The 14,565-nt window shown below is 39.0% G+C and overlaps 1 protein-coding gene across 1 annotated transcript in view; it reads right to left on the bottom strand.

The window, feature by feature from the left end:
* Positions 1 to 9,212: 9,212 nt before the first annotated feature.
* tmem170b (transmembrane protein 170B) overlaps positions 9,213 to 14,565 on the bottom strand; it is a gene marked incomplete at its 5' end in the record, with an annotated part of 29,912 nt that continues 24,559 nt past the window's right edge. Inside the window, one exon of the mRNA XM_079830187.1 lies at positions 9,213 to 10,063. Coding sequence (XP_079686313.1) covers positions 9,933 to 10,063 — 131 coding nt within the window. The 3' untranslated portion in view covers positions 9,213 to 9,932. The remainder of the gene's footprint in view (positions 10,064 to 14,565) is intronic.

The following is a 14,565-nucleotide window of genomic DNA, read 5'->3' as shown; positions in this document are numbered from 1 at the left end:
TGATTAACTTGAATTTCTGCACACACCATTTATTACTGACAAAAATAATTTCATTTCAGTAAATGATGACCACAAGGCGATTTTTACTGCAAAACAGTTTTATTTCAACTGACCTCAGAGTGATTTACAGAGGAGAATTTGTACATAAATAGAGGTGCTGGAAAGCACAGCTGTTTGCTCATACAAAATTAAAAAAAGAACATATCATACACTATCTACAAACGCCACTTCCTGCGGCGCGACGCTTAAGAAGGATTGTCAGAAATCCATTCGCACACATTGAAGTCTGAGAGGAGTTGCATTTTTGCACGCAGTCACTGAGGTACAGACACGCGACTGTGTTGAATGTCTGTCACGGACTGTCACTGACTGTCATGTTCCTCTCTGTATTACAACATTCTCAATGCCTGAAATCTTACCGTCCGTTCATGGCACATGCACATCTTCAAATCAAACTTTTTTCACACACATATGACTTATAAATAGTAAATGACCAATCAGCAGCTCTGAATTTGATGGGTCATGAGGACACTCACCCCAGTCCAGCTGCTAAACTGGTATTATGACCCTCAAAACTGTGCAAAACAACAAAAAGCAAAGCTTTTGTTTTTCTATCTAAAAAAATGAGACGCATGCAGATTTATTGTTCCCATAATCATAAAGGCAGCTATAAAGGTATTTCAGCACAATTCTGCTCAGTCAAACTTTATCAAAACATCAGAATCAATCAAACCTTCTTGCAAAGGGAAAATACTCCATCACAAATACACTCTAACACACCTACATACAAGCAGACAGCAACACGGACAGCACTTCTACACAACTACAGCTTCACTCAAACACAGACACCTAAAGCTTGTGTTTCAAAAACATCATGTTCAAATATGCCATAACTTTAGCCAATTATCTGTCTTTCCCCCCCCTTCAGTTTGTTTTGTCCTTCTCTACATACTTGTTTTTGCAGATGAGGACTGAATAAATCATATAAAAACAATTCAAATGGATTCAACTGATACGCAAATGAATAATATTTTGCTAAAACAATGTAAAAAGTGTATAGAATGGAATAATAGCATACTGTACACAGTACCTTTTTTAAAGTAGCATGTGAAATTGTATGCTGTAGGCTATGCAATAATTTTCAAATGTCACATGAACTTATTACGTTTAATTCAGTCCCGTCCATAAAAATATAGTTATTTAGCATTTTTAATGCAATTTTGTGGTTATCATAGGGTATTTCATGCATATAGAACATTTTCATACTATGCACACTATACATTCTGCAAAACTGATTTTCTTACTTAGTATTTAGTCCAGTTTTCCAGTAAAATACATGAACTTAAGAAGCAAAATGACAAGAAATTAAAGTCCCCCTGTAGTCAATAATTGTATCCCTTAAAACTCATCCCTTAAGGCCTGTTCACACCGGGACGATTTTCGCGCGCGTTTAACGCCTCGTGACTAAACAAAGGGCGCCAATGTGAGTGTGCACACCAACGCGCAAAACGCCAGTAATCATTTTTTTAAAAACGGCTCGGGTTCATTTTTTTATTTTGACGCGGCGCGTTAAAAACTGGCCGACCAATGAGATCGGCGCTTTTGTTCACGCGCCTGGAGCTGCTGAAGTGACAGTAAAACACGACTTGGTGGTGCTCAAGCACAAAATCGGTCTTGCCGAGCACGCATTGATACGACGAAGAAGTAGTAAGTAGACTAAGAAGAAGATGAACAGCTAATGCTGCTTGCCAGTTAGCAAAAAGTGTGTGAATGGTTTTGGCCATAGACATAATATGTCTTATGGGTTTTGGCAAGCACGTAAATACTGTCTCTCTTCTTCTTCTGTGTGACAAGCGAGTGTAAGAAGCGTAAAGTGCCGCAGCACCACCTTGTGTACCGGGAGCGCATCTACTGAATGTGCACGTTCACTCGGCGCATCACCAGTGAAAATCGCTTGGGTGTGAACACTCAAGACGCGCCGAAAAACATCACGAAAAACGCTGGCGATAAGCGTGCGCGATATTCATCCCGGTGTGTACCGGCCTTTAAAACCGGCCTTTTTTCCCGCAGACTTGGCAACACTGCTCTACAACCCTACCTCATTTAGGCCGTGTGTCCACCAAAGTGTTTTTTCACGCGGCTGGCTGGCTGGCCTATTCAATTGTTTTCAATGGGAGCGCCGCGTTTTTAGAAGGCCATGAGCATAACGAGGCGCTGAGCGAGTATTTCACGCTCAAGCGCACAGCGTTTTTTACTGGTCACCGAGAGTTGAAGAATGTTCAACTTTGAGCAAAACGCAGCACTCATAACTGTCACTTTTCACCCAGCCGTCCAATCACAGTGGAGGAGGGGCGGGACATATACAACACAGACCAACCGCTACATTCTGCTTGTACAACGTCAACAGATGAAAACAAGCAGTATAATAATGGAACAAAATAATTTAAAACAAGAGCCAGAGCAAATACTTTACATTGTTTCTGCCTTTTTATATAGAATCGATACAGAAACAAACTCTCTGTGAAATGAGATGCTAGTAACACTTCCGCGGATATTCCGTATCATAACAAGCAACGAGTCTCAACTGAGAAAAACGCTGCGCTGCCAAACCGCTCTCAAGCGCCCACAGCAGTTTTCAGTCGGCTAAAACGCTTTGGTGGACACACGGCCTTAGTATACGCGGTTCTATGAATATGCAAATCAGCCCCGCCCCCACTCAATCACACCAGCTCAGAGATCCACTCCTCGACGATCAAACGTTGATTGGTTACAAAATAGTTTGTGACGTCACAAACACCAGCGATTTTTGCGGTCTTTGGTTCACTGCAGATTTAAGGAGAAAATACTCTGCAATGGTGTTGACTTATGAACTAATGAACATGGTTTGTCTTAAAGGCCCACTGAAGTGCCTTGAAACACGCAGCATTATTCAATGTGTTGACGTAATTTCCCCTGAAATGGATCAAGCGGTTAGCAGCTCCTCCCCTTTTTTGAAACAGCCAATAGCATTTTGTTAATATCACAGTTTGACTAGAGCCTTTCTGTTTGGAAAAGCCAGTTTCCTCCTAATCTCTAACCGTTTATCATCATAATCTCTTCCATATCGCTTTGAAATACAGCATTCTGTGCAGAATTTAAATGGGTCCGATATGTTTTGTTGTCTGCACCGACTGTATGCGCTCTTGTCTCGTGTCTCTAGTCAACGGCTCTGGTCTATAGTAGACTATGTGTGTGCGCTGTAGTGTTGTTTTTGGCGGCCTGTTTTAATTTTAGTTTTAGTCTAGTCTTTGTGTCAAGCTGTCATTTTAGTTTTTATTAGTTTTAGTCATAGTCATACTCTTTTTAGTCTAGTCAAGTTTTAGTCGACTAAAAGTCTGAGCATTTTAGTCTTATTTTAGTCAGAATTATCTATGACTATTTTCGTCTAGTTTTAGTCGACGATAACTGATGACATTTTAGTCAAGTTTTAGTCAATGAAAATTGTATTTTAGTCTCTTTTTAGTAATGCAATTCTATTTAACCCAGTCAATATAGTATAAGTACATATTATAGACAAAACCAAAATCTTCTTTTAGCCAAACCCATTTCAAACAAGGTTATCTTATTATATTATTGTTACCTTATGACTCAAGAATACATCCATTCCAGACACGGAAGATGCTCTGATTTGAAGTTACAACATATTTATTTTACCAACTAAACATGTTAGAAGTACACACACATACATTTAAATAAAATAAATAAAAACATTGAGATGTCTCTTAAGATTCGTGGTGTTTTTTCCTGTGATTTTTGTGGCCAAATTTCTCCCCATGTTTTTCCACAACACCCGTTTTATTTTCCACTTCAATGTAATAAAAGTTTTTCCAAATGTCTTGAATAAATGCATATTTAATTTAATAATAGGAAAATAATATCCAAATTATTATTTAATTCTTTAAATCTGTTTAAAATTAGACCCACATTATAGTTAAAATGTTTTTTCTGTCTTGTATTTTATCTCAAAATAAAGGATGTAATTTTATTCCACATGGAAATGAGCGGAAATAAGTGAATACAGCCTCTTATTCGCTTATGAGGTAATCATAATGCTGCGGTTATTTTAACATATATAATTGCTGCCGTTATAACGGCACATTTCAAATGTTTACGTGCTTTTCTTTCTTTCTTTTTTTGAGCGGTGATGAAATATCTTGCTCTTGTAAATACTTGCCAGCATTTCAGTAATACAAGTCTAGTTCTTTAAAATACATCCAAATAACAGCGAAGCACAACCGCACGGTGCTCTGCAGTGGCCAAAAAGGATATAGGCTAAACCGGGAATTCTGAAGTTATATATTATTGAAAACTCAGAGATGTGGATTCAGACGGCACCACACGACCTTGGTGTTTGTCAAACAGTAAGTTAGGTCATTCGGCCGGAGATTTTTACACGGGTGGTGGGAGAAAAACACTGATATTCTGGATTAAGACGACAATAAAATCACTGACTAGCCCCTGTAAATGATAAAGACACCTTACGACCGCTGGACAAACAATTACCGTCCGAATAGTGCTTACGAACCCCGACTGCCCGCCCATCGGTCTCGTTCACTCACCAGAGCTGCATCTTCTAAAATGCCGCGCGAGTGGGGTTTGAAGAGAGTGATGTCGGCTGCGTCTGCGCAGTGCGCCCTGTTGCAGCCCCTGAATGAGACGCACAGAAATACTGCAAAATAATAATAAAAACGCGACTTTTCGTCTCGTCTCATTTTCGTCAACGAAAATTAAGAGACATTTTAGCATAGTTTTTATTTTGTGAACCACATTTAGTCTCGTTTTTATTCGTCATCGTCACATGACCAGCATTTACGTTGCGTCTCGTCTCGTTTTCGTCACGTTATAAAGGTTCGTTGACGACGATATTTAGTCATACTTTTCGTTGACGAAAACAACACTAGTGCGCTGCAGCGGTGCGTTGAAGTAACGTGAAACCAGACTTCATTTATACACTGCATTTTTACACTGTCTGAATCGCTTCCTATCGTGCATATATAGTGCGCTATGTGCCATTCACCATGTAGAAAATAGTAAATGTGTGACTGTGAACAGCTGACCGATTTCAGCCGCAGCTTCAGGGTCTACATATAGTGTAGGGGGTGGGACTTCAGATTCTAGAGACTATTTGACTGGACAGAAGATTTGACGAGAAGATGAAGTCTGCGATGATGTCATCAAAATCTGTGATCCATTTTAACGGAAGTGAGAGACTGTAAGTTTTGAATGCTTATTTCTCCTAAATGCGAATGTTGTCATTGTTTTGGAACACACCAGCTTATTCATAACCTTAAGGCTAACATAGTCATACTAAAAGCTAAAAAACTTCCATTTTGATTTCAGGGGGCCTTTAAAGAATATTAAAAACACCACATAGATATATAAACAACATTGAAAACTTAATTTTTACCACAGTGGGGATTTAAGTTTTGTTTTTTGAAGGACATTTTTTTTGTTTATGCTTAGAACAAATATCTGCCAAAAGACAATTCCCACAGAATTCAATAGGAATCAGATAAGAATCTTATAGGACAAGACATAAATTCCCTATAAGACTATTTCTTATAATCGGATGAGAACGGTTCCAAATATGATAGAAATTCTAAATGGAATCCTGTACAGGTTTCTTATTGGAATCCTTTAGGATTTTTTGACAAGGGGGTAAGATTTCCCTTTAAATTAAGTTGACTTTTCCTACCCCACTGGCAGATATTTTTTCTCTTTTAAAGCTTAAACTCACTTAATTTTGATATTTAATGTTTATGTCATTTTGCTTGTATCTTGATTTAAGAATGTGTAGATATTTGTACTGGAAAACAAGTCAAAAGCACTAAATAAGCAAATCATGTTTTTGCAGTGCACTGCAAAAATAGTATGAGTAGCATGGCAGTACATACCATTCAAATCAGCTACAGTAGCGAAGAGTAGTACTAAATTTACTAATGAATCAATTACAAAGCAAATACATAAATGAACAAAAAGTGACTCTTTTCCCACTCGCAGAATCCCTCATAAATGATGAATCAACACATCAGACAGAGCTACAGCCGGCTGTTCCCTCGACAGCGGGACGTGTTTCACTCTCACTCACAGTACACTGTCGCCCTCTGCAGTGCTGCTCTGGGACTGCAAGTCAACAATCAGTTGCATAAGATTGGAAATAAATAAATAGCCATTACATCAAACCCTCATCAATACCTTAAACTCATTAATAACATCTGAACGCCTTTCACAGTAACAACAAAAGGAAAATCAGCCTTTTCAGGAGTAGTTCAGACTTAAAACTGCTTCATGAATCTGACAAGCAAAAACACATAATATAAAAAGTCATAAACAGTTGTTGTTTAAAAAAAAAACATAATAAATTTAAAAAGTCCTAAAGCTGAAGAGATAAGGAAAACTTTGGCTTAAATAAACATTGAAGAATAGAGCTAAATGAACCATTTCCCATGATCCTTTGTGTTTGAGTGACTTCGACGTCACTTGTTTCATACAATACATAGTTTTAGACGTCATTCGCTTTGACTGCCACACATGGAATGCACTGTTAATAAACAACAAAAAAAAACATTATTTGTTTAGTAATGCTTAAATACAGAAATCAACAGGTGGATTTTGATATCAGTCTTTGAAGAGATTGAACGGCTACATGCTATGAAAAATGTAAATAATACTTCAAAATAATGAAATCATGTTTGTTCAAATCCCTAACAATAAATAATAAGAGCAATAAAAAATAGGCTTTATGAATACCATTACATATAAAGCTTCATAAAAAGTGCTAACAAATAAATATAAAATACTAAAAATGTAATTTTTTGCAAACATTTACATTCAAAACAAATCGAATAGTCTTCAACTATAAGGTTATTATCAAGACATCAAAAATTAATGGTGTTCATAAAAATAATGTTTTATCATTAAAGCCAGTGGCAGCAAAACACACCGCTGTCGTCACATTCCACACCAGCGAAACGCTCCCCGTTTAACATTTTAACACCAGTGCGCTCACTCCTGTTCCGCAAAGAACGCTAGTTTATACGGTTTTGGTGAAGTCCATCAGGAAATTTATGGAAGGCAAATTATTAACAGTGCAATTTCACACGTCTGTTGGCAAAGCCCCACGAGCGACCGCTTTCATTATGGCATCAGTGTGCACTTCCACGCAACAGCTTTCAAGTACAATACATTTGTCCAAGTATCCTAAAAATCACAAAATTCAGATTACATTTGTGATGCCAATGCAAAGGAGAAAATCACCTCTCGATTTACTCACGTAGTCGTACGCCAGGACGAAGGTGTCTGTCTTGTCTTTTAAGGCCTGAGGTTTAAGTCCCCATACTCGAGCAGGGAGAGTATTGCCACAGTAATGCTGGATAAAATGGATTATACATAAAGACTACATAAAAACCAAGTTCAGATTTGAATGTGTATAGGGCAGGAAGTCCATGATCTAATCACAGGTGATGGATTACATCATAACAGAACAAAAAGTTGTAGACCATTTTGAAAAGTGGTCGTCTTTGCTTCAAAACTGACATTAAATCCCAGATAGAGCTGCACGATTCAGGGTAAATTGACAATCCTGATTTCTTTGTTTCAAACAGAAACAGACAACTAAACAAAATAGCATGTCATTTACTAGACTAGAGGGTCAAATGAATGATTCAATGACTCACCCATAAAGACTTCACTTGTTTGATTACTGGATGAATCAATGTTTTTGAACGAATCTCTTGAATGAATGATTCAATGACATACATATTTTAACAGTCACTTGTCGACACCTGGTGGTGTAATGATGTAATCGATACAATATTATTTGAAGCGCCAAGTTACTTTCAAAAGGTGAATGTAGACATCAGTGTTTATATCCGAACTATAATCTTTTATCTCAGTACTTCTGTAATAATATGAATATTTGTAACACAGAAATAATGAAACTGTGTGGTTGAAAAGATTGTTTGTGAAGTTGTTTCATAACGCGTCCTACTTGACCCGCTCTGAGCGGGATTCAAACCGTGGTCTCCAGCGTGGGAGGCGGGTGCTAACAAAGACACTAAAGACTGCAGTCGCTACGCGCCTCTCAAGATCAGGGGAGTGAGGTTTACATGCACAGCTCTTACTGGCCGTTATACTCACCCCCCTAAACCTCACTCCTATCCGGGTCACGGCACCAAATGCAACCGTTCCTATTCGACCCACTCCGAGCGGGCCTCGAACTGAGGTCTTTGGCGTGGGAGGCGGGTACGCTAACAAACTAAAGACTACAGAGGCTAGTGTCAGTCACTATGTGCCTCTCAAGATCAGGGGAGTAAGGTTTACACGCACAGCTCTTACTGCCCGTTACACTCACCCCCTACACCCCAGTCCCATACGGGTCATGGCACCAAAAGTAACCGTTCCTATTCGACACACTCCGAGCGGACCTCGAACTGAGGTCTTTGGCGTGGGATGCGGCTAACAAGGATGCTAAAGACCGCAGCCACTAGCATCAGTCGGTAGCGCATCTCTTGAGGCCAGGGGAGCCAGGTTTACACATACAGTTCTTACTGGCCTACGTCCGTTAGACTCATCCCCCTAAACCGCACTCCCATACGGGTCACGGCACCAAATGTAACCGTTCCTATTCGACACACTCCGAGCAGGCCTCAAACTGAAGACTGCAGTGGCTAGTGTCAGTCACTACGCGCCTCTCAAGATCAGGGGAGTGAGGTTTACATGCACAGCTCTTACTGGCCATTACACTCACCCCCCTAAACCTCACTCCCATACGGGTCACGGCACCAAATGTAACCAGTCCTACTCAAGCCAAAGTCTCCAAAATGGGAGGCGTGTGTGCTAACAAGGATGCTAAGTCGCTAAGCGCACATCTTGAGATCAGGGGAGTGAGGTCTACACTCACAGCTCTTACTCTCTCTCTTGGTCAGTGTCAGCGCAAACACATATTTTTGTTCCGCTGTGAAATTGTCAAAGATTTAATAGACACAAGCAAATCGCTGTCATTTAGGAATGAGAATGCGTGGGTGTTTGAATCGAGATCACGATTTTTTAACGATTAATCGTGCAGCTCTATTGTAGGCCATAGTGACTTTTTGAATAATAGTCGTCTTGACTGACATTTGATTAAATATCCCAGATGTTCCATTGTGTGATTCTAAATTATAAGGCATTTTCCATTATGGATAAATTTATACAGGTTACAAGAGAACAGATTACACTTAAACCTCCTTGAATTAAGGTCCATATTGAATAACCTCCTACAGATCTTACACTTTTTAAACAGTTTTCAAAATGCAGAAAGTGCAAAGTGGAAGCCGTTTCTTATGGAGAAGAAAACTGGATGTGGTAATACTGCTGGACCAGTGTGAAGATCCATAATCACACTAACAGGAATATTTCAGGCCGTTCAGTTGAGAGGAATTAGAAAATGTTTAGTGGTGTTTTCCCACACTTATTGAGCATACAAAGATACAGACAGAGAGGATGCTTTTGATGCATCCATCTTGGCTTTAGGGCCCAGCTACGGCTCTAACACCATTCAGTTACATAAAGCTGAAGTGATCCATGTGCAAAAACCAAACAAATGTTCAACAAAGATGAACAGACATCCCAAGATTCATCTTAATCCTCCATCGAGGCAGTTGGCACGTTGATTGAGTTTCAGTCATTGGCCTATAATGCTGCTTTTGCTTCTTGAAATGCTGAATTCTCCAAGAGATGCCGTTCCAGAGGGTTTTCACATAGTGGTCCATTGGCCATTAGCGTCTCCTAAAGCTCCTTTCTTTGCACCACAGGCCAAATCTCTGTGGTTTAATCCCACTCACCTCGAGCCCGGCTCTTCTGCCGGCTGAATGGCTGATTGGGTGCGTGAGTCAATGATGCTTGCCGTCCGTTCAAAGTGTGGCCAAGATCCGTGAGAATGAAATGATGACGGTAAAAGCGGTCTGGCCGACCCCGAACACCAGAGCTTCAAGAGGAGCCATGTCCTTCCCTGCAACACGGTACACACCCGCCACTGCTGCACCTGACACAAGACAAATGACAATTAAAATACATGTCGACAAACTTTGATGTCGGCTTGAGAAATACTAGTCTGAAGGTTTGTGCTTGCTAGGTGGTTTGTATGCGGTTGCTAAGGTGTCCTGGATGGTTACCAGAGTTTAAATTCTCTACCCGTGCCCGAACTTGACCCGACCCAGATATTTCCAGCCACTATCCTCTGTGATTTTTTAATCATAACTTTATTAGCCTAATCGGGTGGGCAGAACGCTATGCCATAATCAGAAATATATATATTTTTAGTAAAGTAAGAACTAATATTACAACTAAGAAACAAATGTGTACAAAGTTGCACAAGTCAGGATTAAAAACAAAACTGAACTATTTTAATGGCTGCAACGATGTGTAGGCCTAATAGGGAGGATAAAAAAATAAAATCAAAAATCACGGGACATAGTTTTGGTAAGCTGTCGGACACGGCCGGGCTAGATTTGAGGCCTGTGCAGGGCTCTAAAGGCCTGTACACACTGGGACGAATATCGCGCGCGCTTATCGCCAGTGTTTTTCGTGACGTTTTTCGGCGCGTCTTGAGTGTTCACACCCAAGCGATTTTCACTGGCGATGCGCCGAGTGAACATGCACATTCAGTAGATACGCTCCCGGTACACAAGGTGGTGCTGCGGCACTTTACGCTTCTGACACTCGCTTGTCACACAGAAGAAGAGGAGAGACAGTATTTACGTGCTTGCCAAAACCACAGATATATTATGTCTATGGCCAAAACCATTCACACACTTTTTGCTAACTGGCAAGCAGCATTAGCAGCCCATCTTCTTTGTCTACTTACTACTTCTTCGTCGTATCAATGTGTGCTCGGCAAGACCGTTTTGTGCTTGAGCGCCACCAAGTCGTGTTTTACTGTCACTTCAGCAGCTCCAGGCACGTGAACAAAAGCGCTGATCTCATTGGTCGGCGAGTTTTTAACGCGCCGCGTCAAAATAAAAAAACGAACCTGAGGCATTTTTTTTTAAATGATTTAAATTAATTTTAATAAAAAGGATAATACATTTTGATTATATTATTCTATTTTCCACAATGTCAAACAAACGCAGTTTAACCCAAAATGCAAGCTCAGATATGGCTTATGCATTATAAGCTTGTGCAGTTGTGCGCTCTGGTGCAGGGAACACTAAGAAGAAGCAAATATATTTATTAAGTATAACGAGGCTATTAAAAATGGCATGGCTATAAGATAATTGAAAGAAAGTATTGTATTTTATAGTGATTTTATAGTGTAAACATATGCAAGCGCGAATGAGAGCTGTTTTGAGCGGGATGCCAGGTGTTCGCGAAAAACAACAACAACGAATATTCGAATCACAAATTTGGAAATCGAATACCAACCCATCAAACGAACATTCGAATATTCTGGTCCAGCCCTAGTCACAGCACACGCAGTGATGAAGTGCAGCATTCTGAACAGAAACGCTCCGAGACGACAGTCATGAGCTGCTTATGTGAACAGTGCGCTTTGCTTAACTATTTATTTTCGTTTCTAATTGTTTTGTTTAAAAGTAGACATTTCAAGCTTTCTATTCACATATTTCTCATGTCTGTGAGGCAAGTAGCTGCTGAGTTTCGGTTTATTTATGAGATGCGCTCCAGTTCATGTGCAATGAAAGTGATTGCTCCGGTGCCTTCATGTCACGATTCTTGTCTGCTATAGCCAATTTGCTTCTTATTAATAAATAAAAATGTATTAAAATTAAGATACAAAATTATACAAAACGAAATTCACTTTAAAGAAAGGCTTTCTACAAAACAAAACTTAAAGGGTTAGTTTACCCAAAAATGAAAATAATGTAATTTATTATCCTTTCTAAATTTGTGTTCCGAAGATGTACGGAAGTCTTGAGGGTGTGGAACGGCATGAGGGTGAGTAATATATTACATTATTTTCTTTTTTGGGTGAACTAACCCTTTAATGAGGTGGTAAAAATAATTTCTGACCCACTCGCATCTTTGAACTTTTCATAATCAATATAGCCTAGATGAAATTCAAAAATAACACTATAATATTTAAACATAAATAAGAAACAAAATACATTTTGTTTAATGTTTAATGGCTGCAAGAAGTATAGTAGGCTACAGTACAGATAAATGCCATGTCTGACTCTGAGCGGGATTTAAGCGAACGTTATTTTACCGGTGAGCGATTCATGAGTGGAGCGCTGGCATAGAGCGGATAATTACGCTCATTACAGGATCGTTCTCATCAGAACAGTCGCCCACGTTAGGGGTTTTCAAACTGGGGTCCGGGGACCCCCAGGGGTCCTCCAGAAGGTTCTAAGGGGTCCCCAGAAAATTTCAGAGAATAAAAAGACAAAGCAAAAATGGATAAAGTCTACCGAACATTCTATGTTCTATGTTTCATGTTAAATCTAGACGTTTCTCTCCTTTCTTGCCGTAAACCTACTTTCCAGAATTGTATATGTTTGCTTTGTATCTTTCTAGTGAGTTTTTCTCACTATAGTCCTTTATCTTGCTCACTGGGGTTGTAAGGGAGTATTCATAACGCAGTACGTAAGCCGCTTGCATACATTTATTGTGAAAGTTGCTTATAAAAAATACGTTTTAATTGAAAATTTCTTCTTCGAGTTTATGCATCCAACATTAAGTATAGCCAATTTAAGTTTGGAAACAATATGTTGTATTTATAATGTCACACTTACTATTTATCTCTGTTTTTTCATACATGTATGTAGATGGATATATAGATGGATTTTAGGAAGGGGGTCCCTAATACAAGGTTCATCATATTTGGGGGTCCTTGCCATGATAAAGTTTGAAAACCCCTGGTCAACGTATAAAAAAATGGTCGGGTTTAAATCGGGCTCAGGCTCATAATTACAGTTATGTGTCGGGCCGGGCCGGGCTGGGCTCAGACACAACATGCACGGGCTCAGGTAGGGTCGGACTTGATTTTTCGGGCCCGATCTAAGCTCTAATGGTTACTAGACAGTTGCTGGGTTTTAAGGTTGGTTGCTAGTAGGGATGTGCCCAAAGCCGAATGCAATCCCAGCTAACAATCTTTGGTCCACAGAACGTTCTTTTTTATAGTTTAAAGTTTGTAGAATGTTATTCTAATGATACTTTAACGTTATTTTAATGTTGCTCTAACGCTATTTATTCTATTTTCTCTGAACATTCCCCCAACCTCTTTACTCCGAAATCATTACCCCGGTTGCAAAATAATAACCTAAAAATAAACATTAGGGAAAGTTATTTTTAGGTTATTTAAAAATAACCTCCCTGCAACGTTTTGGGAATATTATTTTATGGTTGCAAAAAATAAAACCTAATAAACGGAGCAATTCCAAGAGAAAAAATGTTCCTAGAATGTTTGGTTCTCAAAAAAATAACCAAACGGGAACCAGATACTAACGTTAGGGGAACGTTCTGTGTTTCCTGGGATGCGGTATAGACCGCGCATTTTACAAGATAAAATATTTGTCAATGACGCTCAGGAACTGTTATGCACCAAATCCTCTGACATCGCCCTGTCTGTCAGTCATCTCTCCTCACTATCTTCACACTAGCTACACAAGTTAAAGCTGATGTACTGTTATGTAAACGATTACCGCAGCAAGCCTAACCATGTCCCTTAAGGGGCTCCGTAGAATGCGTTTGTTTGTTATTTACTGTGCCTTTCTGAATTCGGATTTAGGCTTTGGGCACATCCCTAGTTGCTACGCTGTAAACTCAAAAAAGTGAGGCAATCAGTTGCTCCATTTTTTTAATTTAAGAAATTTTAAGTTTAAATAAGCAGAACTTTTATTTTGTAATCATACATTTGAATTGCTCTGAACTTGAAATACTTGAGTAAGCTAATTCATACATTTAACTACAAAAATATCATGTAACCTCACATTTTTAATAGTGGAAACTTGGCTAGATTTAAATAGCTAATTCAATAAATGTCACCTAGCTAATTGGTTACAAAATGCTTTGGTAGCATTAACATAGCACTTGCTGAATAAGGACAGCAATATAATACATGACATATATCTATTCTCAAACTAAGCTCATGCTCCACTTGTCACCATGATGGTAACGGGTGTTGTTATGCAGTTGCTAGGGTGTTCTAGGTGGTTGCTATATATATTTTGTATAAAATGTAATCTCTGTGTGGAATTAGTATATTTCAATTATATATATTGTAGGTGTTAAGGGAAATATTCAGAAGAAACATCAAAGGCAAAGTTGATCATTAAATGACACATAACCTCCAAGAGACCTCCAAGTCTAGTGAGCAACATCTGAATGATAAAATCTTCCTCTGGGTAATCACACGTCTGAAATATAAATAAAGATGTTTTTTATGACTGTGACTGTGGTTGTTTGCAATGCAAAGTTGCAATATTTCAAGTTATAATAACACATCTTTAAGGGGCTGCATTCTACACTTTTGTACAATTAAAATCCCTGCAGTCTACTTATAATGTTAGTCAAGTTTTCATGTCATTA

The sequence above is a fragment of the Gobio gobio genome (assembly GCF_949357685.1).
Source record: "Gobio gobio genome assembly, chromosome: 11".
Classification (NCBI taxonomy): Eukaryota; Metazoa; Chordata; class Actinopteri; order Cypriniformes; family Gobionidae; genus Gobio; species Gobio gobio.
This window is presented reverse-complemented; position numbering and strand designations above follow the sequence as displayed.